The sequence below is a fragment of the Leopardus geoffroyi genome, chromosome A1, assembly GCF_018350155.1.
Source record: "Leopardus geoffroyi isolate Oge1 chromosome A1, O.geoffroyi_Oge1_pat1.0, whole genome shotgun sequence".
Lineage (NCBI taxonomy): Eukaryota > Metazoa > Chordata > Mammalia > Carnivora > Felidae > Leopardus > Leopardus geoffroyi.
The window spans coordinates 67,027,536-67,053,320 of NC_059326.1; the positions used below are offsets into that span (position 1 = coordinate 67,027,536).

The following is a 25,785-nucleotide window of genomic DNA, read 5'->3' on the forward strand; positions in this document are numbered from 1 at the left end:
TAACAGACAGCAAAACCTCCCCTTTGTTTCCAGTACTTTCCATACTTACTATGGGGTCCTGCACACAGTGTTTATTACTTAGGAGCCAGTATCTCAAGGATCATCTTGCTAAAAGTTCCCACATCAAGTAGGTAGCAAATCTGACAATCAGGAAACTGATTTCCTCAGCAACTTCTGTCACCCTGAATGCTCTCAAAATAAGAGTTGGCAAACTATAGCCTGTAGGCCAAACATGGCCCACCACCTGTTTTTGTAAATAAAGTTTTATTTGAACATAGCTATGGTCATTTGCTGATATACTATGTTCGGCTGTGTGTTCCTGTTATAATAGAAATGCTGAATTGCTACAATAGATAACATGGTACACAAAGCCTAAAACGTTTCCTATCTGGACCCTTAACAAAAAAAAGTCCATTGACCCCTGCCCTAAAAGGACAGAAAGTGATGGAAGGACAATGCAAGCCACTGGGGGTAGGGGGGATGGGGGAAGCAGTGGTGTGACAGAGGGAAGGGGGAACACACAGGGGATTCTGAGAGGAGTCATGGCCCAGGGGAGAGGACAAAGACATGCTGAGGAAGGATGTGGGGCTGGGCCAGTGGTGAGACAGACAGAGAGGTGCTGCCCAGCAAGGCCAAGAGAGGGGGCATATCCCGTTCTTTGAAACCATTTCCAGAAACTCACAGACCTGAATGCAAATCCTGGTGTGCGTCAAACAGTTCCTGGAACCTCTCTTCAGCTTCATACGCCCGGATGGTCCAAAGTCCCTGGAGAGACGACGATAAGTGGGAAAACACCGGGCTCCGTGCTGGGGAGGCAGACAGACAGAAAGTCGGTGAGGCCGGACTGAGGAGAGCACCTGCCTCTCATGCTGTGTGGCCACACATCCCACTCAATGGCACACCCAGAGCTTCTGGACGGGCTGCCCAGGGGAGAAGGGACGATGCCCTTCCTGGAGAGAGAACAAACACGTCAGCCCTCAAACTCCTGGTCACACCGCGCTTCCCTTTAACGACCCGAAAACACAAGTTTCTCTTCGAACCTATCTTTGACAAAATTCAAATCATGGCTAGATTTAAATAACTAAATTCTTTCTTTGCTAACTCATTTGTCCAAGGTCCTCCTCCAATGTGGCCTTCCTCCAGAACTCTTCCCTGACAGCCTTCTGAGAGGAAATTCTGTTCAGGAATTTTTGAGTCGCTAACGTTCTTACACTGAATTCTGCTACAGTTCTCACCACACGGAATCATGGTTTGCTCCACCTGTGACTATGAAGGACTGGGATCTAGTCAGTATGTCCCTGAAACGGTAACAGGTTGGTGAGAAGTTCGGTGAACAGCCAGTCCCGCTCCTGCGTCAAGAATCTCTTTCTGGGTGACGGAGAACGCAGGTATTGCAGTGCCCTTGCACCCACGGGGCCTGTGCAGCCACAGGGTCTTTGAATAGCTTTGACTTTGGCTGGAGGCAACTCCCCTGCTGGACACCTGGCCTGTGGAGGTCACTGCGTGACAGTGACATAACTCTTTCAGAACCTGACCATGGACTTAGCGGCCATTCTCTTTTGAGTAACTTCATGCTGGTTTGGGGCCTGAGGTCACGTGACCAGCCATCTGTTTCCCTGCCATCTCCTCTAAGAGCACCCTGTGTGTCAGCACCAGGGGCTGGCTCCTGCCCACCAGGGAGGTGTTGGGCAGGGATGGTCACGTCCGGCTTGCATCCCCCACCATAAATAAGGCCATGACCAGCCGTTGTCAAGGGCAGGACTGTGAGTCTGTGGCCTCTGTCTGGGATGAGTAACAATTTGTGCTGTATCAGCAGGTAATACTTGACTTATCACTTTATTACCTGCGCATCTCCTAGAGAAGACTTGTTGGGAAAACACCTGGGTGTTCAGGGGAAGGGCAGATCTCTTATCTCCTGAGACGCTACAGAAGTTTTATAAAATGACGGACAGAAACAATTCAGAGAAAAACTCAAACTTATTTCAGAGACTGATCCTTAGCCTGGCATCTGAACGCCTGTCTGTGTGTGACAGTTCAGTCACATGGGCACCGCATGTATGGGGGACAGGGATGCTGGGCACAAATGTGCGGACACAGAACCTCCTCTTGGAGCTTAGTGTCCACGGCTCCTCAGGCAAGGAGGAGGCAGGCTTCTCCACAAAAGACAGCGGGGCTCAGCGAAGATGGGACGCCCTGGGCTGCGGGCCTGCTGTCCACCTCCTCCACTGCGGACCTCTTTGCTGAGATACTGACTGAGGACATTAACTGTTAGGGGCCCGTGCCTGCGATGCTCCTTTAAGGAAAAAGACCTTCTCTGAACCGAGGCATGACCTAACATTTCCCCCTGTATCTACTTCCGGCAAAGAGCCTTAAGTGATTCGGTGGTGGTTTTGACCGTCCAGTTGTATGTTTGTGATCTAGCACCCACACCGGTCTCTCCCTTCATTTATACTGAGTCATCTTTAGCCTTTATTCATTTTAGCTTCCTTTAAGTTTGTACTTTTAAGGCAGTAATATGAACATAAGGAGACTGAGTTCACGCCCCAAAGAAGAAAGGCTGCAAGCTCCGAATAGGCCTTTTCTGCACTTCTCAGCACATGTCCCAGTCTGTCCCCCAAGACGTGGTCAATGTGGAAACAGGGTGGTTCCCGGGATGACTCAGCGAAGTTCCAGAGTTCCTATCAAGAAAGTACTTACAGTCCAGCTCCAGGAAACACCAAGAACTCGCTAGAACCATGTTCTTATTTCTTGAGCAAACGGTGTGATATAAACAGTTTCATCACAGACAACATTTCTAAGAAGGAAGGAGATGTGGCTGCTGACTCAGGGAGAGTCCTTGAATGAAAAATGCTTCAGCGTGGCCACCCCCACCCATGTCCCTCGTCAGGAGATCAAGGTTGCAGTTGATTTTCTCTGGCAGGGTTTCAGAGCGGGGTTGACTTAAGAAATCAGGGGTCGTCCAGCTTTGAAAACCAGTGAACCCAGAGACCCCACCACTAACTTTACCTCACACCCAAGAGTTCCAGGGGTACAGCAGGAATCTGCCCCTGAGAAAAGCTATCCTGTCTCTCTCACACCCTACTTAGGACTGAGTGGGATGCTAGGACGAGTGAGTTGGAGCGTCTGCAAAGAAAATTAACTGGCACAGAGGGAAACAGAGTGCCAAGGCTTTGGTATGTTCTCTTGCCCAATGTAATGCCTTTTCCCCCACAAGGATCAAGCTGGCTATCCTGAAGTAGATCCCTATAGCACCCATGGTGTTAGCCAGCAGTCACAGGCAAATGCAACCCTACGTTTCACAAAATGGACACAAGACTGACGACTGTGTGTCCCATGACCCTGAGGACTCTTTGGGACAGACCCCTCCCCAAGAAGGAGAAGGCAGTAGCTGCTTCAAGGACCTGACAGCCATGCTATGGCTTATCATTTACATTATGTGAGGCCTGCTGGTTGTTATGTTCTTAATTCCCTCACGTTCAAGGTTCTAGCACCTTTCCGAGTGGCCGGGAAACACTTTACAGGCATCAACTCACAAGACCCTTGCAAGAGTCCCACAGGGCAGGTATTGCTATATCTTAGAGGGAAAAACAGGCAGAGGAGGATTAAGAGCACTGGCCAAGATGAAGTAAATTAACCCAAGTGGTAGAACTGGGGGGTCAGACCGAACTCTTATTCCCAAGGTTGTGCTTTTAATCACTGCCACAGTGTCTCAGACAGAAAATAATCAGGTTAAAGATGCCAATGTGTGACTAAATGCAGTTTTCTCCAGACTTTGTAGTTTACGATTAGAAAACCCCAAAATCAGGGCACCTGGGTGACTCAGATGGTTAAGTGTCCAGTGTTTGATTTTGGCTCAGGTCATGATCTCACAGTTTGTGAGTTCAAGCCCCGCATCAGGCTCTGTGCTGACAAACATAGAGCCTACTTGGGATTCTCTCTCTCCCTCTCTCTCAAAAACAAACATTAAAAAAAGAAGAAGAAGAAGAAGAAGAAGAAGAAGAAGAAGAAGAAGAAGAAGAAGAAGAAAGAAAGAAAGAAAGAAAGAAAGAAAGAAAGAAAGAAAGAAAGAAAGAAAGAAAACCCCAAAATCAAACTTAGTGAATATCCAATAGCCTTATCCATTATCATACAGATTAAGCACCTTCAGTTGAACAGTCCCTGGAAACCCATCATGAGAACTTACAACAGCAGAATCGGGAGTCAGTCAATGGTCTGAAACACGTGGCACACACTTACCTCTCCCCAGCGATGCCCATGGCAGACACTGCTAATTGATCACAGTACCCTTACACATGGAATTTGGATGTGGCTGCATAACTCAGACATCGCTAACCGATCAAGCAGATCCTGATTTGCCTGAACGATGCTACCATGCTCACTTTTGCAAAAATGGAAACTCATTACAATCAACTGTGTATTTGTCAGTAAGGTAGTTGAAATGCCAGCCTGAGGTTTCAGAGGTAGCTAGTCAATAGGATCTGAAAATAATCCTCAGGACCTTCAGAGTCCTTTCAAAGCACAAGGATGAAGCAGATTTATGCCTTATAGTCAGAGCAATCAGGTATCCTCTTTTTGTCCTCCTTTTTCCTGGTGGCTCCAGCGATGGCCTCAAGAAATACTATCACTGCTTAGAGAAAACAATAGAACTGCTATTTATGGCACAGACCCACAAGCCAGACAGATGACAACAAACAGTTCTAATCAACTGACCACCACATTTGGTTATCTGGGAGTGAGGAAGAAGGAATATCTGTATTTAAAGTATTGTCACAGCCTACTGGGGTGCAGGAATGTTCACAATATTCCCAAATACCCTAGGGGTCATGCTAAAGTTCTCAAAATCTCCAGATTAAGCACTGGGAAAATCCTATACTGTTTCTTTTTTTTTTTTTTTTTTTTTTTTTCTTAAAATTTTTTTTTCAACGTTTATTTATTTTGGGACAGAGAGAGACAGAGCATGAACGGGGGAGGGGCAGAGAGAGAGGGAGACACAGAATCGGAAACAGGCTCCAGGCTCTGAGCCATCAGCCCAAAGCCTGACGCGGGGCTCGAACTCACGGACCGCGAGATCATGACCTGGCTGAAGTCGGACGCTTAACCGACTGCGCCACCCAGGCGCCCCAATCCTATACTGTTTCTTGAAAAAAGCCTGACGAGGTCCCCTTCCTCCTCTCCATTTCCGCATGGATGGGGAATGGCCCTTGTCCCAGACAAAAATCTCCGCCTTCTTCCAGAGACCTCCTTTGCAACAAGACTGACTGAAGTCAACAGACTCCATTTCATGAGCGGCCTCCACTTATAAAATGTCTGGAGCCTTGTTGTCTCCACAAAAGACGGGCTGGAGTTCATCCTTTATTCCTCCGCCTTCTCCAAGCTCCGCCACAGTAACCTGTTGAGAGACAGGACGGCCCACACGTTGGGACTACACTGCCTGCCGCCCCAAGGCAATGCCTCACAAAACCACACCTACAGGAGGTCAGCTGGTTCTCTGACGACTGAGAAGTTTTCCTATAGCTCTTATAAAATCGATGCCCATTATCCTTTATGCAAATGCTAATGACAAATGTCTCTCAAAAATATATTACTAAAAAAGAAACAAATGGGGGGGCACGTGGGTGGCTCAGTTGGTTGAGCATCCAACTTCAGCCTAGGTCATGATCTTGCCATTCCCAAGTTTGAGCCCCGCATTGGGCTCCGTGCTGCAGCTCAGAACCTGGAACCTGTTACCGATTCTGTGTCTCCCTCTCTCACTCCGCCCCTCCCCCACTCATGCTGTGTGTGTGTGTGTCTCTCTCTTTCTCTCTCTCTCAAAAATAAACTCTTAAAAAAATTAAAAAAAAAAAAAAAAAAAAGAAACACATGGGGCACCTGGGTGGCTCAGTCAGTTTAAGCGCCCAACTTTGGCTCAGGTCATGATCTCATGATCTCACCACTCGTGGGTTCAAGCCCTATGTCGGGCTCTGTGCAGACAGCTAGGAGCCTGGAGCTTGCTTCAGATTCTGTGTCTCCCTCTCTCTCTGCCCCTCCCCTACTTGCACTCTGTGTGTCTCTCTCTCTCTCCCTAATTAAAAAAAAATTAAATTAAAAAAAAAAAAAACAAGAAATACACACACACATGCCATAACAAAAAAAATCTCTTCTGTCCCGATGAACTTGGTATTTTTCCAGACAACCGTGAGACCCAATAGGTTTCTCTTCTTAGTCTGGCTTGCAGGAAGCTAAGCTGGTATTAATTTGCAGTAACTATCCACAGGGTTGCAGTTTCTGATACAAATATCTTACTTCTTTATGTTTTGGCTATCATCTTTATTCCTTCTTTCTTTTTTTAAATATAACAATCTACTCTCCTTATGATTTGTCTTACTAATAACGACATACTTTTGTGCATTAATGAGATAAGCTCTGAACTATTTCATCTTCTGTGACTACCCATGTTTTCCCATTATTCCAAAACCAGGAAGCTGAATGGAGAACAAACTAAATGCATATTGAACAGAACCCTCGCCTGGGTCCTCCTAAGAGAATTACATCCAGGATCCATTTATAGGAACAGCCTGAGCGGGGGGGGGGGGGGGGGGGGGGGGGGAGCTTCAAACAGTGTGGCATGACAGCAAACACTGGTGATAATAAAGAGTAACACTGAACACAACTGCTTATCTTTACAAAATATTTACCAGCTGTACCTTATTTGCCATTTTTTGAGTATGTGATAGTAATCTGTTTTTCAAATGTATCACTTCTGACATATGAGTATATTTCCCGACACCTCTGCTCCTTTCCCTAATCTTTCCCTTTCTTTGTCATTTCCAGAACCTTCAAGGAAAGAAAAATTCCATTATTTTCCTTCTGTATTTCCAAAATATTTCCAACATGAAATATTTCTTTAAAAAAATTACGAGTGCCTGCTCTACATTAGGAAGCATGTCATGAGTAAGACAGAAATGGCCCCTGTCCTCACAGTGCTCACATTCCAGTGGAGCGTCACTACACGTATATCCTCTGTTTCTTCCTTGTGCTACCCTGCGAAGCTGGGCCTGGCAGGCCACTAGCTCCACGTGCCCTAAGGGCCACTCTGACTCATGGTGGTCATAATATTCGATTATTTAACATGAGCTTGGAGAAAATTCTGGAAGAGAGAGTCTGCACAATTTCAGGGGTCTCCTTAATTGCAGCATAAATGGAAGTGAGCCCACATCGCCAGTGCAACCTGAGAACCTCTGTACTCACTTGTAGATTCCAGGCGTTTGACATCCCTCGATGTTTCTAAGAAATATCGCCGAAGAACAAAGAAAATGATGCCAAAGGGAATCAGAGGTATCGCGATCCAAGGAATCACCGCCACTGCAACAGCCACCACACCACAGACTTGCAGAAATGTCTGAAATAGGGAAAAGAGATAAAAAGGCCTTCTTACCAAGAATTCTCTTCCAACATAGACTTTTTTTTTTTTTTTCAACGTTTATTTATTTTTGGGACAGAGAGAGACCGAGCATGAACAGGGGAGGGTCAGAGAGAGAGAGAGAGGGAGACACAGAATCGGAAACAGGCTCCAGGCTCTGAGCCATCATGAGCCATCATGAGCCATCAGCCCAGAGCCTGACGCGGGGCTCGAACTCACGGACCGTGAGATCGTGACCTGGCTGAAGTCAGACGCTTAACCGACTGCGCCACCCAGGCGCCCCCAACATAGACTTTAAAGGGTTGCTTTGTTAGGATTCAACTCCTTTCTTCCAAAGATTTGTTGGAATGGCAGGGCATGGTTTCCAAAGATAGAATAGAATTTTACAAGTGGTCCTGATGATATTTATACACCTAATCGTGATGTACCAAAGACAATAAGAATTTTCTAGATATTAGTTCTTTTGATACACTCAGTAGCCCTAGGAGATAGGCATTATAATCTTCCCTATTTAACAGATGAGAAAGTTTGAGACTCAGAGAGAAGAAGACTTGAATCCCAAACTATCATGAATCAGTGGATATTACCAGGGAAATCGGCAAGCAGAAATCATAGATGAGAAATTCAGAAGATTCAACTATACATGTAGGGATAAAGAAGTGGCTAATTACAAATTCAGTGGTCGGAAAGGGAGGGAGAAATTTAAGTATTTGCCTTTGAAAGTGAGGATTCCTCTTTCTTGGCTTTTTATCCACAGTTAACATTTACCGAGTGCTCACTGTGTACAGTGTTACCCATTAAGTACTTTGCGTGTACTAACTCATTTAATCCTCAGAATGGCCCTATCCAATACTAGTATTATCTCCCTTTCCACATGGAGACCCTGAAGCACAGGCAGAGGAAAAGCAACTTGATCAAGACTGCAAAGCATTAGTCATAGAAGCCTACATCATTAGCCATCATGATATATTTAAGCTTGCCCTCAATGTAATGCCAACTTTTTATCCTTCCGGAAAAAAATTCTTGACTTATTTGAGCCCCCTTATTTGTCTTGAATTTTTTCCTCTAAAGACCTTACTTAAGGAATTTCAGAGTTTATCAGTGTGCCTAAAAAAGGACAAAAGAAGGGAAACAAATTTCTGAGATTTCTTAGAAATCTTATGAAGAGTTTTAAAAATAAGGAAACACAAAGTCCAAAATCTTTTTTTAAGTTTTATTATCTGGGCCAACAGACACATGAAAAGATGCCTGACATCACTCATCATCAGGGACATGCAAATCAAAACCCACAATGAGAGATCATCTTCTGCCACAGAATGGCTAGTATCAATAAGACAAGAAATAACAAGTGTTGGTGAGCATGTGGAGAAAAGGGAACTCTCATGCACCATTGGTGGGAATGTAAAATGGTACAGCCACTGTGGAAAACAGTATGCACGTTCTGGAAAAATTAACAATAGAAATACCACGTGATTCAGAAATATCACTACTGGGTATTGGGGCACCTGGGTGGCTTAGTCGGTTAAACATCCGACTTCAGCTCAGGTCATGATCTCACGGTCGGTGAGTTCGAGCCCCGCGTCGGGCTCTGTGCTGACAGCTCAGAGCCTGGAGCCTGTTTCAGATTCTGTGTCTCCCTCTCTCTCTGACCCTCCCCTGTTCATGCTCTCTCTCTGTCTCAAAAATAAACAAACATTAAAAAAAATTTTTTAATAAATAAATAAATAAATAAATAAATATCACTACTGGGTATTTACCCACAGAAAAGAAAAACACTAATTTGAGAAGGTATGTGCAGCCCTATGTTTACTGCAGCATTATTTACGACAGCCACAATATGGAAGCAACCCACACATCCATCAACAGATAACTGAATAAAAAAGACCGAGATCGTGCCATTTGCAACAACATGGACGAACCCAGAGGGCATTACGCTAAGGGAAATAAAGTCAGAGAGAAACAAATACCATATGATTTCACTTACATATGGAATCTAAAAACAAAACAAAAAGCAGAAACAGACCCATAACTGCAGAACTGATGGTTGCCAAAGGGGAGGGGGGTGAGGGATGAGCAAATTGGGTGAAGGGGAGTGAGAGATACAGGCTTCCAGTTATGGGACGAATAAGTCAGATGAAAGGTAGAGCATAGGGAATACAGTCAATGGTATTGTTACTAAATTGTGTTGCATGCGGACAGATGGCAGCCACACACGCCGTGAGCACAGTGTTACGAAGAGTGGTAGAATCACTATGTTGCACGCATGAGTGTCATTGCGTACACTGCGTGTCAACCATACTTCGATTTAAAAAAGGATCAGGCTGTCTTGATGCTCCCATTTTTACAGGCCAGGCTATCCTGTTTCTAAAATAAATATTTCAAATAAAAAATATGACAAAAATTGTTTTACTGCCAGAACAACAATCAATTTTATCATCTGGATAGGAAATTTTATATCGTTAGGATATTTAAAATATCTATCTCAAAGGCTAATGATGATAACAACACAAGTGCCCTGTGTCACGTATGGGCTGTACACAGGTAGTGTACCGAGTTCTATGAATGTTCAATCATGACCTCATCTTGTGAGGTGATTTTATGTTGGGAAATGATACTGGGCTAAAAAGAGCAGGCAGAATAGAAACCCAAGTCACCTGGATGATGCTGATTTAAGTATCCACCTTTATCAGGAAAAAAATGGTATCATGGTGTACAACTTCAGGTGACATGAGTGCAATCAACATACTTTTGCATCTGCCTGCTAGGACAGTGGGCTCATTGAATGGTGGGAATGGGCACATTCACATGGCATGTGAACTCCAAAGTTTGTGAATTCAGGTGGATACAAACCCAGGACTATATGCACGAGGCACAGAGGGCTGTGGAAATACAGGGAAGAATACATGAATAGTTTCCAGAAGGTTCTTCAACTTACAACCAAATTTCACAGGCTGGTTTAACAAACAGAAAGAGCGGCAATGAATAACTTGCAGTAGTAATCACAGCTGATGGAAATACTGCCCAAGAGGAAGTTGGGCTGCAAAGGTCAAGGTGCCTGCCCACATTAACATAGGTTGTTCCGTGTCCTCTCAGAAGGCGCCTGCCCAGTTCCTTCCCCACTGTGCCAGCCAGGGCAGCAGGCCCCGGGCGCATCTCCAAGGGAAGGATTAGCAGGGCAATGCCTGAGGGAGACACATGTTATCATCTCACAGTTACTCCAAGTCAGTTTTCTCAGAGCTTCATCACAACCAGCTTGTGAATGAGCAAAGAAGGAACTGTCATTTCCATTTACAGATAAGGATTGTGAAAGCTGGCAGGTTAAGTGGTGGTCCCAAGTTCTCCCGGGAAGTTACTGTGTGATGGAGAAAGCCAGGAATGGTGCCTGTGAAAGGTGCTTCGTGCAGGCAGGCAGAAGAGTGGAGGAAGGAGGAAACTTCTAGAACTGTGAATCCGTGGGCAGGAGCCCCAGTGAATCAAAACTGCGTTATTTTGATGTAGACCCAAGCGTTCTGTTTCCCCCAGTCTCTACTGCGGTGTCCATACAAAACCCAGGGTGAAGAGGCATGGAATTCTGAAGGAACAAAGTCCAATAGTAAGTGGAGAAAGCAGGCTGTGCACCTCTCTCCTTTTACATCTACAGCTGGCCAATTTCTCACAGCTACTGGGTTAACTGATGCATCCCACTCTTCTATACTAATTAGGAAGCCAAGAGGAAGGGTCCTTTTAGACCCTTCTATGTCTGGCCTTAAGTGATCACTAGGCTTACCACTGTTAGTTGTCAAGAAAAAAAAAAACTGAAAGGTTATGAAAATATTCAAATTCACAATTTTTGAGCAGACTAACATCACTTGATTGAACAATATTCACCAGTTTCAACTACCCGGCTCTCCCGAAGGTGGGGGCCTTCTGTGGCTAAGCCGGCAAATTACCTGGCCAGCAGAGGTAAGCTCCAAACACGGGGCTCCGCTGGAGCCATCTTCTTGGCGCTCATTAAAGACCCATAACTGATGCTCTCAGAAACTCCCAGGTTAGGTTAGGGCTTTCAGATTTGATGTCCCCAAATTCTGAAGTAATTAAAAAAGGCTTTCTATAAGAGTTTTATTTCTACTTGCAGGTCATGCTATGGCCTGCCCCACAGTGAATTAGATGTTATACTGTACTGTAAAAACATACACAATGTTTGATTTTACATTTATATGTATTCATGTATATACACATGTGAATCTTTTACTGCCAGAAAACTCTTTTTTTTTTTAAGTAATCTCTCGGGGCGCCTGGGTGGCGCAGTCGGTTAAGCGTCCGACTTCAGCCAGGTCACGATCTCGCGGTCCGTGAGTTCGAGCCCCGCATCGGGCTCTGGGCTGATGGCTCAGAGCCTGGAGCCTGTTTCTGATTCTGTGTCTCCCTCTCTCTCTGCCCCTCCCCTGTTCATGCTCTGTCTCTCTCTGTCCCAAAAATAAATAAACGTTGGAAAAAAAAATTAAAAAAATAAAAAATAAAAAATAATCTCTCTGCCCAACATGGCACTCAAACTCAAATGCCCAAGATCAAGAGTCACATGCTCTACCAACTGAGCCAGCCAGGTGCCCATGCCAGCAAACTCTTTATGGAAGTTGGCAAGGACAAAAACAGTAAGCAAAAAAGCTAACATTCCGAAAGGGGACACAGAAGATGCTGGTGCAAAACAAACACCCATCTCCTCCTTAAAGCCAGTCTCATTTCTTCCTTCCACATTCTCAGGAATTCCAAAGTATGTACACAATTCTGCCCAAATGATTGGATTCCAAACCTATATTGGATGACCCACCCCCACGGCCAGAGCTTCTGTACCTCTGTTGCACTAAGGCACAAAGAGATAATGATATAAATATACAGCAAGAAACATGTTGACCCAGAAGCACCTGACCCAAGCCTTGACACCCAAGATCTAAAGGTAATCGTTTTTTTGATATGCTTGCATCCCAACTGGAACATACTCGTTAGGAAGTCAATCCAAAATCTATAAACCCACGTGAACAAATGCAAACAATCCTTGAACAAAAGTCCTTCACTTGAGAGAACATGTTGATTTTGCTTAATTGGGAGTAATTCTGCAGCTTACAGAGAACGTCAATCCAGACCTGGAGAATAATCGCATTAGCCTAGCACCGTGCTATCCAACAGGGTCTAAGACCAACCCTCTCTAATATTAACAGGGAAGGGAACACAGCCCACCATTTTGTCTTAGTGAAAACTAGGCTACCCACTACCACAAAAAGATGTCGGAAGGTAGTAGGAATTAAGTAAGATAATTATATAAAGTGCTTAGCAGTCCATGCTTAACAAAAAGAAACCCTAAGTACCATTATTATTACCTTTCAGTATGCTCTAGATGCCAGCAGCCAGAAGAGAAGGAACAGTGCGTTGACAGATTTATGGGCCTAAAGTGTCTTAAAAATATCATGAAGCTGGAGCCTGAGACGTGTCTCACTCTAACCAGTGGCACAGCTTAGGACTATCCAGGGACACCAGAGCAAGTGTTATTGTTTCCTGAATGTGGTAATGATGTCACATATACCAAAGTGGCTGTGGCTCTTCTTTAGCCATCATATCTGAGGTTTATTTTGTTTGAATATAAGATGACCGATAAACCTCATGCCTACTACATTTTCTGTCCTCTCCTTTTTCACCCCACCTGAGGGTCTCCCAAAGACTGATAACCTCAGGATAATGGAAGCAACTCAACATTTTTTGAGATGTTTCTTTTCTTATTCTGGATTCTTTTAGTGTTTCAAGACTCACTTTTTTTTTTTTTTAATGTTTATTTATTTATGACACAGAGACAGAGCATGAGTGGGAGGAGGGGCAGAAAGAGAGGGAGACACAGAATCCGAAGCAGGTTACAGGCTCCAAGCTGTCAACACAGAGCCTGACGCCGGGCTCGAACTCACGGATTGTGAGATCATGACCTGAGCCAAAGTCGGACGCTCGACCAACTGAGCCACCCAGGCACCCCAAGCCTCACTTCTTAGTGAAGACTTCCTGCCCTGAAATTGCTCGGCACTTCTGGGAGAGTAAGGAAAACTGTGCTGGGCCTCCGAATCAACACCACCAAAGCAAACGCCAGATTATTCAATAGGGACAAAGAAGTCCATCGTGACATTTTCTATTTCATGCATCATGAACTGGTGTCGATATCAAAGGAAATACAAAAGCTACATTTTGTGCACTAGTGAATCCCAGGAAATTCAGCTGTATCCACTCCAGGTTGGCCTTCCTGGCAAGCAAGCATGCTAGTTCAGATGCCAGGAGGGCCCTGTCACCATCACTTACGGAAAAGATGAACACCTCTCTCCCTTACAAAGGAAGCTGTCCTGTGAGCCACTCTTTCTGATTAAACCACAAGGGTATCTAAATGAATTGTTAATGTGGCTTATAGAAGCCATAAAATAAAATAATTCTTACAGAAAATGTTAACTGCTTTGTTTGAAAAACTGCCCAGTTACAAATCTTGAGAAAAATGTCATTGCTTGGTTGCTAGCGCCTATGGCAAATTCCCTCATTACACTGAAGAAAATCTCTGTATCTTGTTCACAACCAAAGACAGGTACAACTGCCCCCCTCCCCCATACCAATAGTGGATAACATCTCGTGAGGGCTGCTTTGTGTCCCACCTCTTCAGTAATTCCATCCTCACTTTCAATCTGAGTGGGAGGGATTATCACCTCCACACACAAAGAATGAAGCTCATGTGGGGCGCCTGGGTGGCTCAGTCAGTTGAGTGTTCGACTTCGGCTCAGGTCATGACCTTGTGGTTCGTGAGTTCGAGCCCCGCATCGGGCTCTGTGCTGACAGTTCAGAGCCTGGAGCCTGCTTTGGATTCTTATCCCCCTATCTCTCTGCTCCTCCTAGGGGCATGCTCAGTCTCTCCCTCTCTCTCTCTCTCTCTCTCTCCCTCTCTCTCTCTCTCAAAAATAAATATTAAAAAATTTAAAGAATGAAGCTGATGCTCACTGATGCTCAGAGTTTAGTGATTTGCCCTAAGTTAGATAATTCAGGGTCACTGTGTCCCCAAGCCTACAATCTCTGAATGATACAGCATCTCATATAAAGATTCATCCTTCAAAAAATGTATACCTAAATGTATTCCTATTTTAGGTTTTCCCTTTCATTTGCATTTTCTAGTTTGGTTGGGTTTCTTGTGGTTGTAGCTGGTCTCCCCCAGGAGGTGCTCAGTCCTAGATTCCCAGATCCTATGGAAATAAAAACCTGCTCGGTGCACAGAGCAGAGCTGATCAGTAAAAAGGTCCTAAAAATGTTTGCTAATAGAACACACAAAACACGTGTTGATTTAAGAAATACCGTTTAAATAAAAAAGATTCATAAGATGAAGTCTAAGCCCAGAAAGCAAACTGATTTGGGGGAAGGAAGGAAAAAGCCAAATTTAACTTTAATACACAAAACCCAAAGACCCTAAATGAGATTATTCTACATGCCACATATGTATATTGGGATGGTGGTGAAAACAAAGCATTTCCCCAGGTCGTGTTTTCCTCTAGAATTAATACTGTATCCCTAATCTTACAGATTTTAGCATATTTCTTTCACAAGCAGTATTAAATAGAGGACTGGTTTGTCTGTTTGACATTTAACTACCCAAATGCTTACAGCCCTGTAGGAACTCCTAGGTATCTACCCACAATTTCCTTTAAACTTAATTCAATGGGATTCTGTTCCTGCTCGTCTTTGTGAAGCTTGTGCCAAGGAACATGTTTTCTATAAACAACAGTAAAAATGTATTCTTCTTATTTTATGCAAATAAATATGTCATCCATACTTCTGGCTCACCCCGTTCTTATTTGAACTCTTGCTTGTGCTCAGACTTCTCTTAGGCACAAAGTGAAATGTGTATTTAATCATAAGGCCACTTAGTCAGTAGACAGTACTTTTATTACTTGTTTACGGTATTAAAAAATAAAATCAGGATCATTAAAACTACTAACACCTCAAAGGAATTTCAAAGCTTTGAATTCTGCTGTCAGTCAGACTCTTAAAAATTCTGTTCCAAGTTCTGATAAGTACAAATCGTCCAGATTGCCTTAAACGATTACTGATTTTGCAGAAGATAGGGCTTACGTGCAATAAACAAAGCAAGATTCACTTCTTGGCAAGAAAACACGGCAAGATTTTCTTCTGATTTAGAGAGAGGAAAAAAAATGATGCCTAGTTTTTAATCAGTAAGCTGTTTACTGATGTGGGTGTAGGAGAGATTCTTCTACCTATTTATTCTGGAAACGTATGAGATAAAAAAAAAAAAAAACCTTTCTATGAAATGACTATCACATAGATTGTGCTGCTGGCTAATACAAGATTCTTGTGGAGGCAGTAAAATTTTGAACAGGCTATACAAAACTCAAAGTATTAAGAACTAAAATGTAATTCTCATCACATACTCGTTACTCTTCAATTACAGGATAAATAAAAGCAAAGGGAAAAATATGGAAAGCTCTTAAATGTAAGCTCCTAAACCTCAATACTGACCTACGGTTAGTATTAAGTCTGCAGGTGTAAGTGACATGCTGATATGGCACCTTGCATGCTTCAGGGAGTTCAGACATCAGCTCTGGCTCCCAGATCCCTCCTTTGTCACCTGTCTCTTGACTTCACCCAACTCATTTGGCTCTGTTATATCAGAACTTTATGGAATGTTGGTGTGTCTTATTTATACGAAGATATCTAAACAAACGCTCTTTAAGATTAAACTTTTCAGGGGAGCCTGGGTGGCTCAGTCAGTTAAGCGTCCAACTTCGGCTCAGGTCACGATCTCACAGTTCGTGAGTTCACGCCCTGCGTCGGGCTGTGTGTCGACAGCTCAGAGCCTGGAGCCTGCTTCGGATTCTGTGTCTCCCTCTCTCTCTGCCCCTCCCCTGCTCATGCTCTGTCTCTTTTTCTCTCAAAAGTAAACAAACATTTAAAAAAAATTTTTTTAAAAGATAAAACTTTTCGAAACTTGTCCTTTCCTTGAGATCTACTAATCACTCTTTCCACCCTCCATTTGTTGGCCTCGGATCTTTTTATATCCAATCTAGCTCTGGGAAGTGTGTATCCTTCAGTTAGCCCTTACTCCTGAGTCGTTGCTAACTCCACTTGAAGAGTGCATGGTGGTATTAGGCTTAAAATTTGTTAGCCAACACAACAGAAATCATTAGGGAGACACGACTCTTATTCCCTTTTTTTTTTTTATGTTCAGCATATCTCACGGATCAATAGCTTCCCTTTCACCTTTTCTCAGTGTTAGAGCTTATTTTGAAATTCAAGGCTGGAGTCCACCCATATGCTACTTTTATTTATTTATTTATTTATTTTTTTCCCACGTTTTTATTTTTTATTTTTGGGACAGAGAGAGACAGAGCATGAACGGGGGAGGGGCAGAGAGAGAGGGAGACACAGAATCAGAAACAGGCTCCAGGCTCTGAGCCATCAGCCCAGAGCCCGATGCGGGGCTCGAACTCATGGACCGCGAGATCGTGATCTGGCTGAAGTCGGACGCTCAACCGACTGCGCCACCCAGGCGCCCCAACCCATATGCTACTTTTAAAAGGCACACCTTATGGGAATGCAAGCTGGTGCAGCCATTCTGGAAAACAGTATGGAGGTTCCTCAAAAAATTAAAAATAGAACTACCCCACGACCCAGCAACTGCACTACTAGGCATTTATCCATGGGATACAGGTGTGCTGTTTTGAAGAGACACATGCACCTCCATGTTTACAGCAGCACTATCAACAATAGCCAAAGTAGGGAAAGAGCCCAAAAGTCCATCGATGGATGAATGGACAAAGAAGATGTGGGGTGTGTGTGTGTACACGCACACACACACACACACACACACACACACACACACAATGGAGTATTACACGGCAATCAAAAAGAATGAAATCTTGCCATTTGCAACTACGGATGGAACTGGAGGGTATTATGCTAAGTGAAATTAGTCAGACAAAGACAAAAATCGTATGACTTCACTCACATGAGGACTTTAAGACACAAAACAGATGAACATAAGGGAAGGGAAACAAAATTAATATAAAAACAGGGAGGGGGACAAAACAGAAGAGACTCATAAATATGGAGAACAAACAGAGGGTTGCTGGAGGGGTTGTGGCAGGGGGGATGGGCTAAATGGGTAAGGGGCATTAAGGAATCTACTGAAATCATTGCTTCACTATATACTAGCTAATTTGGATGTAAATTTTAAAAAATAAAAAATAAAATTAAAAAAAAGGCATACCTTAAAAATAAAGGAAGAAAGACAAGGTTGGAAAAGGGTACCCTATGAAAAAAACTAACCCAAAGAAAGCTGGACTATCTATACCACACTAAACAGAAATTTTTAAGTTAGGAAGCGTTCCTAAAAATAAAGGAAAACATTTCAAAAGAAGAATTGGCCAATTTATCTATAAGACATTAAAAAAATCTAAATGTATATAAACTTAATAACACAGCTCCAAAATGTAGAAAGCAAAATCTAAGAACCCAGGAGAAACAGACAAATCCATAATCACAGTGGGGGATTTTAACCCACTTATCTCAATAACTGATAGATTAGAAGATAAAAATAAAAATACAGAAGCTATGAAAACGTGATGAACAAACTTGATCTACTTAAGAAATGTAAAATACTGCAGCCAATAGCTGCACAATACATCCTTTTCAACTGAATATATATTCTATGCTATAAAGCAAATATCAACAAACTTCAAGGGCCAGAAATTATACAGAATACATTTTGACCTAAGTGGATTTAACAAAAAAACAAAACAAAAACTCATACCCAAAAGGTAACCCAGAAAATCACTAAACATTTGGAAATTTAGTAATATACTTCTCTAATATCTAGTTCAAAGAAATTACAATAAAATTAGAAAGTATCTTGACATAAAATAAAAATCTGCTAATATTAAAATTTGAGGTCTGCAACTAAAGCTGTGTTTAGAAATACATTTTTACCTTTAATTTTTTTTTTAAAGAAGGACTACAGGGGATACATGGGAAATCTCTACCTTCCTCTTATAATTTGCTGTGAACCTGAAACTGCTCTAAAAACATAAAGCCTCATTAAAGAAAAAAAGGAAGAAAGGTTAAAAGTCAAGGGTTTAAAAACACATCTTAAAAAAACCCATATTAAACTGAAGTATATAGAAAAAATGAAGAGAATAGTAAACATTAATGAGACAGAAAACCAACCTCCAAGGAGAAAAATCAACAAACCCAAAGCTTGATTCTTTCAAAGCACAAATGAAATTAATAAACTCCTACCAAGACTGATCAAAAGAAAAGAGAGGAAAAACTACCATTATCATGAATTAAAAGGGGATAACACAGCACGGGCACTAAAAAGAGCATATGACAAACATTTAAAAATTTTCTAATGTTTTTTAATGCTTATTTATTTTTGAGAGAGAGAGAGAGAGACAGACGTTTCTTCTTGAGAGCCAAAGTCAGACGTTTAACTGACTGGGCCACCCAGGCGCCCTAAACATTTAAAAATTTTAATGCAGAGAACAAATTGCTTGAAAACTGATATACAAAGACTGACATAAGAAGAAATAGAAAATCCGAGGAATTCTGTATCAATTTAAAAATTTGAATCCATAATTTTAAAACTTTACACAGAAGTTTTAGGCCCAGATGGCTTTACAAGAAGATTGTGCAAAGAAGTTATGCCAAATTTTTCCACAAAATTTGACTCTAGTATCATTATGATATAAAAACTACAAAAAGACATTAAAAGAAGGAGAACACTAAACAACATACCAATAAACTCAATCTAACAATATAAAAAGGATAATAATGTCACAATCAAACTGGTGTAGGCAAGCCCAAAATCCACGGGACAGGTGGTTAGAAAGGCAGGTTGGAACTCTTGGGTAGAAGATGGTGTTATCCACAGGTAGAATTTCTTTTTCTTTGGGGAAGCCTTGGCTCCTGCAACCTTTCAACTAAATCAGGCCCACACAGATTAACTGCAATAATCTTCCTTAAAGTCAACTGATTATGGATTCCAATCACATCCACAAAATACATACACAGCAACACTCAGATTACTTTTTGACTGAATAACTAGGGACGGTAGCCTAGACAAGCAGATACCCAAAACTGACTATTAAATACTTCCCATTTCTTTTTACATGGCCAGTGTAACTCTGATACCAAAGGCTGACAAAATATTTTGGGAAAAAGCAAATTATTGGCCAGTATCCTTCATGAACAGATAAAAAATTCTTGACAAAGTATCAACAAATCCACAGTAGTGATACATTAAAAAAAAAAAATGTGACCACATGACCAAGTGGAATTTATTCCAGGAATACAAGGTTAATTTAATCTGCAAATATCAATCAGTATAATATATCCTGTTAAAAGAGTAAAAGGTGAATAATCATATATCTGAAGAGATGTAGAAAAAATATTTGTCAATATTCAACACCTGTTCTTGATAAAAAAGTAAAAATTCTCACCAAATCCAGAATCAAAAAAAAATTAAATTTGAACCAGATATCTAACCCCCAAATTGCAATTAACATTATTTTTAATGGAAAAATATTGAAGGATTTTGCTTTAAGAGTATGAGAATACCTTTTTTAAATGTTTATTTATTTTGAGAGAGAGAGAGAGAGAGAGACAGAGAGACAGAGAGACAGAGAGCACGAGCGGGGGAGGGACAGAGAGAGCGGGAGAATTCTAAGCCGGTTCCGTGGTGTCAGCGCTGATTCCAACGTGGGCTCAATCCCAGAACCGTGAGATCATGACCTGAGCTGAAATCACGAGCTGGAGGTTCAACCCACTGAGCGTGCCCCAAGAGTATATCTTATCTCATCATTTCTTGTTTTTAAATTTTTTTAAATGTTTGTTTATTTTTGAGAGAGACAGAATGTAATCAGGGAAGGGGGCAGAGAGAGAGGGAGACAGAATCCGAAGCAGGCTCCAGGCTCTGAGCTTGTCAGCATAGAGCCTGACGTGGGGCTCAAACTCAAGGGCCATGAGATCATGATCTGAGCCAAAGTCGAATGCTTAACTGACTGAGCCACCCAGGTACCCCTCTCATCACTTCGATTCAACACTGTACTGGAAGCTCTAACCCTCTAAGTTAGGAAAAGATAATACAAGTCTTATATTGTAAATAAAGAGATAAAACTATCATTAAGAACAGCTGACAAGATTGTGTATGTAGAAAATTCTACATAACAACAACAACAACAACAACAACAACAACAAACCCACCAACTCCAGCAACTGCAAGATGAGTTCACAAGTTCAATGACACAAGGTCAATATACATAAATCAACTTTATTTCTGTATACTAGAAACAAGCAAGTGGAAAATGATATTAAAAACAATCTCATAAGTAGATGTAAAAAAAACATTAAATACTCAGGGAATGTATTTAACCAAAGGAGTGCAAAATGTTTATACAAAAAACTACAAAATACTTCTAAAGTTAAAGAAGACCTGAATAAGTGGAGAGGTAGATCACATTCATAACTGAAAGATGCAATACAGTTAAGAATCACCAACTTCTCAAATCGATCTACAGCTAAAAGGTAATATCAAAATCCCAGCAGGCTTTTATAAAAAACAAATTGAAAGGCTTCTAAAACGTACATAGTCAAGTAAAGGATCTGGTATGATCAACACAATCTTGACAAAGCAATACAAAGTTACTAAGTTTCAAGTCTTACCTAAATGCACAATAACCACAACCACCATGTGGGTGTGAAGACAGATAAACAGATCAGTGGAACAAAATAGACACAGACTTGCTCACATATAGTCAAAAAGATTTTTAACCAAGGTGCCAAGGCAGTTAAATGCACAAAAAGTCTTTAACAAATGTGAATAGAATAACTGGGGAAAATAACAACAACAACAATCAACTGCATTCCATACAAAAAGTTAACAGAAATGGCTCAATTTTTTAAGAGGTAGAACAAGTAAGTATCTTCACATCCCACAAAGACTTCTTAGGACACAAAAAACATGGACTACAAGAGATGAGGGGGGAAGCAAACATTTCACTTCAACAAAATTAAAACTTGCTCTTCATTAAAAAAGAGGCAAGCCACCGACTGTAAGAAAAGATTCACAAAGGCCGAGTATTAAACTGGGATTATTTTTAAAAACTAGTATTAAGAAATATATACATATACGGGCATCTGGGTGCCTCAGTTGGCTAGGCATCCGACTTTGGCTCAGGTCATGATCTCACAGTTCATGGGTTCGAGCCCTGCATCAGGCTTTGTACAGCTTGAAGCCTGGAGCCTGTTTCAGATTCTGTGTCTCTCTCTCTCTCTCTGCCCCTCCCCTGCTCACGCTCTGTCTCTGTCTCTCAAAAACAAATAAACACTAAAAAATTAAATATATATATATATATATATACACACACACACACACACACACACACATATAAACTCCTTTAAATCAACAATAAAATTTTTGTTTAAGTTTAAAAATCAGCAAGTGATCTGAACCAGTATTTCACAAAAAGAAGATATCTGAATGGCCAATTAGCATGCATGAAAAGGAGCTCAGCATCAGGGAAATACAAATTCAAACCCCAATGAGACCAATCTCTGCTAGGAGGGCTAAAACCAAAAAGACTGATAATACTAACTGTTGTAAAGATGGACAGCAGCTAGAACCTCCATACTGCTGGTGAGTACATGTTGCAAGTATCTTGAAAACCTTTAAAATTTTTTAAAATTAATATACACCTACCTTATGACCTAGCAATTTCATTTCTAGGTATTTGATCTAAAATAAATGAAAACACATGTCTACATCAACACGTGTGCAAGAAGGTTCACTGCTAAAAACTCAACCACCCAAATGTTCATCAAGTAGGGGCCACAGAAATTGTGAAATCTTCACTCAATGGAATATCACGCAGGGGAAAAAAAAATGAATCATTCAACACGCAACTGGATGAATCCCCAAAAAGATGCTGAAAAAAAAAGGCAGCAGCCACAGAAAAACATATACTACATTGATTCCATTTATACATAAGTAGCCCCCAAAATAAAAATACTGATTCTATGTCACTGGAAATCTGGGAAAGGTGTGGGGTGTGGAAATGAATGACAAAGGACAAGAGAGACTTTCTGAGGTGATGAGAACGTTCCACAACATCTTGTTTTGGTTAATCGTCACAGAGATATACAATTATCAAAATTCACCAAACTACCAAAAAAAAAAAAAAAAAAAACCCCACAAACCAAACCCTAGTTTATTGTATGTAAACTGTACTTCAATAAAAATATCAACAGGCTAAATAGAAGATCATGACACCACAATTCCTCTCCCATTCCTTTGGTCATGCTCAGGCAGGTGTTGGCAACATGTAAATACACAGCCACAATGGCACATGGTGATCTCCTTGGGTGCGCTGTGGCAGGAGGGGAGGGGGGCACCTGTGAGGGGTAATGGTAACCAGCCTGCAGGCCTCAGACAAAGCATGGCTCCTGAACCATGTCTGGCATATCTGCCATTGAGGGCTGCCCCTTAGCACCGATGCCAGAGATGTTCTTATCTGCTTCGTGACTCAATGCCAATGACGATCAAAGAACACTAAATCAAAGAACCCAAAAGAAAGAGCTCCAAGAGACAAGTGAGTCATGAAACTCACAAGCAGAAGACAGTATAAATTATAATTATCAGGTTCCACATCGAATTTGAGAAAGAAATCCATACATAAAATGGCAAGTGTGAGATTTTACTAAAACTGAAGTTCTCCAGCCTGTCCCTTTCTTGCTCATCTTATAAAGAAAACTCCTGAAGTAGCTAGAACTGAGTGAATGTAACTAAGAACAGCCTATGGGGACTCTAAAGGTCCTCCAACTAAGTAAATATTTAGCCATTTTCCTCTCCCTAGCAACGACTGTCCATTTAATCATCCCTAACAGTGCAAGGTGGCAAGGCGAGAAAGCCCCGTGAGTGGCCACTGTTTTGCAATGGACGTCATCCAATAACGCCATAATGTAAAGTTCTATGCTCTGCACAGTACCGCCATGATTGATAAAAATGAGATGTTTATTATTTTTTTTTGTAGGTCTTAATTAGCTTCTTGTTAAACTACAAACATTATCATTGGAGCACACATGCTGGGACAGACAAATTGGAACACTGGTTGCCAGCCTGGGAGGGTCCCCGGTGATTAACTGTCACTACGCTGATGTTGACGGTGCTGCTTTTCTAATTGTGCTAACCATCGTGTTGGGCGGTGGGGGGAAAACCAACCGTCTTGTCTTTCATTAAAAAAAGACAGGTAAAGGAATCATATGAGTGGGCTTGTGTGAATCCTACCGCCCTGATCTCACAACCCCAAGGGTCAAGTGTTTGTAAATATTTCCAGTAACTCATATCACCAATTCTCCCTTCTATTAGCAAGGAAACCCACTTTAACTTGGCCGTTTGCATGAATCATTATCTCTGGGCCTGGCATTTTCACGGGATATTCCAACCTTCCAACAGCTCTGGCTAAAATGCTTTTCGTTGATTTTAAAAGCGTGAAAGCAACTGTGTGCATCAGTTAAAATGGATGGGTTTACTTTTAAAGAGTCGGTAAAACAGAGATCTTCTAAATGAGGGCAAGGTGGCCTAACTAACAATCTCCTTTGTCCAATGAGATTTGAGGGCGGGAGTGGGGGGAAGGGGTCAATACACCATAGAAATCTCAAAATGACAAAGTCATTGTTTGCTGAAAGAGGCTGGAATGCTTTCTACACACTTTCCCTGACATCTCTGCACAATGCAATGCAAGGGTCAGTGGTACTGAGACAAGTAAAGGCAGTTCCACTCTTTTGCTTCTATAAAAGCCAGCGACCCAACCTATTGTCCCCAAGTCTTCGGCTCGCTTTGTTCTCAATACCCAGATGCGGCAGCTTTTTCATTCCTGCTCCCCCTCTGGAAAGAAATGACTGTGGACACCTCCTTCACATTTTCTTTTTTCTTGGGCATTTTCACTTCATAAAGCCGCAGTCAATGTGTTTTGTGTGTGGTGAGGAGGGAATGACACGTTCCATGGTGGTCCCCACCACTGTCTGCATTGGTGGCTCAAGTAGCCTCAGGATTAGCCCTTTGTGCTCCATGAAAGGATATGAAAAGTCAGTTACTTAAGCTCAGTCAAGCTGTTGATTTTTTTTTTCTTTTTTTTTTGGATGAGGGGTGTGTGGGGAAGAAAGGTTTTGCAATTCAGTTTTCCTCAATAAATTACGGCATTTTGCTGAGGGCAGCTGTGTGCAAGTTCACATGCTCAACAAGTCCCACGTTTCAAAAAAAAGACAAAAATGCCTAAAACTTCCACGTCCTACCTTTGTTTTCACTTGCTTCGCTAGTAGGAAGACTTCTGGGAGGTGGTAATTGTTAATGTCAAGAACTCTAAATAAATGAGACTCCTTACTCAAATATTATCTGAGAGTTTCAAAAACTGCATTAAGTTCGTTACTACGAAATATTCAGTGCTTCACAGTCTATTCTGAAAGTAACGGAATTTGATCCCGTGAGTCTACATGTAAAAATATCTATTAAAAATTTTCGGGGATATCAAACTTAGAATATCTGTGAAAAAACTCATGTGGTGGTTATTTATGGGCCTGACAACTCGGTGACAGTTCCTTTGATGCAATATAATGCTATTACCAAACTCTTCCTCCCACTTAAAAAGGTATGTAGTGCTTTAAAAATAACTACCCATTATGCAATACTTAACATGCAGATGTTATGCTAAGAATTTTATTAAAATGATTTAATTTTGTCTCCACAACAACCCTTATGAAGTGTGCCATTTTTCTCTCTCCTACAGATAAAGAATGTGTGGCTCTGTGAGGCAGAACGGGAAGAGGCAGAGCAGGGATCAAACTCAGAAAGGCAGACTTCGGGGATTGGGAGGGCTCTCACCGTAACCCCCTCCACGACATTTTAAAGCTAGTTAGTTACATTATAAGTGATGCCCATGAACACATAATCACATTTATAGGAGTACACTCGGGGCACATGGGTGGCTGAGTCGGTTAAATGTTCGACTTTGGCTCGGTCATGATCTCACGGTTCGCGAGTTCGAGCCCAGCGCCAGGTTCTGTGATGACAGAGCCTGGAGCCTGCTTCAGATTGTGTCTCCTTCTCTTCTGCCCCTCCCCCGCTCGTGCTCTCTCAAAAAGCCTGGGTGGCTCAGGTGGTTAAGTGTCCAACTTAAGTTCAGGTAGTGATCTCACTCTTCATGAATTTGAGCTCCACTCATACTCTCTCTCTCAAAAATAAACATTGAGAAAAAATTTTTGAATCTATAAAAAAAAATTTGCAGAAGCACACTCAACCCTCACACCATTAAAACATGAATATTATCTTTTTC

General features: G+C 41.9%; 1 protein-coding gene across 5 annotated transcripts in view; it reads right to left on the reverse strand.

Moving 5' to 3' along the window:
- The window catches only part of ABCC4 (ATP binding cassette subfamily C member 4), a 262,716-nt gene that overhangs the window by 53,490 nt on the left and 183,441 nt on the right, over nt 1-25,785 (reverse strand). For all 5 annotated transcript variants that reach the window (XM_045480729.1, XM_045480750.1, XM_045480739.1 and 2 more), the window contains 2 exons: nt 7,228-7,378; nt 687-806 (listed from right to left, as the gene is read on the reverse strand). In XM_045480729.1, the coding sequence (XP_045336685.1) occupies nt 687-806; nt 7,228-7,378 (271 nt within the window). The remainder of the gene's footprint in view (nt 1-686; nt 807-7,227; nt 7,379-25,785) is intronic.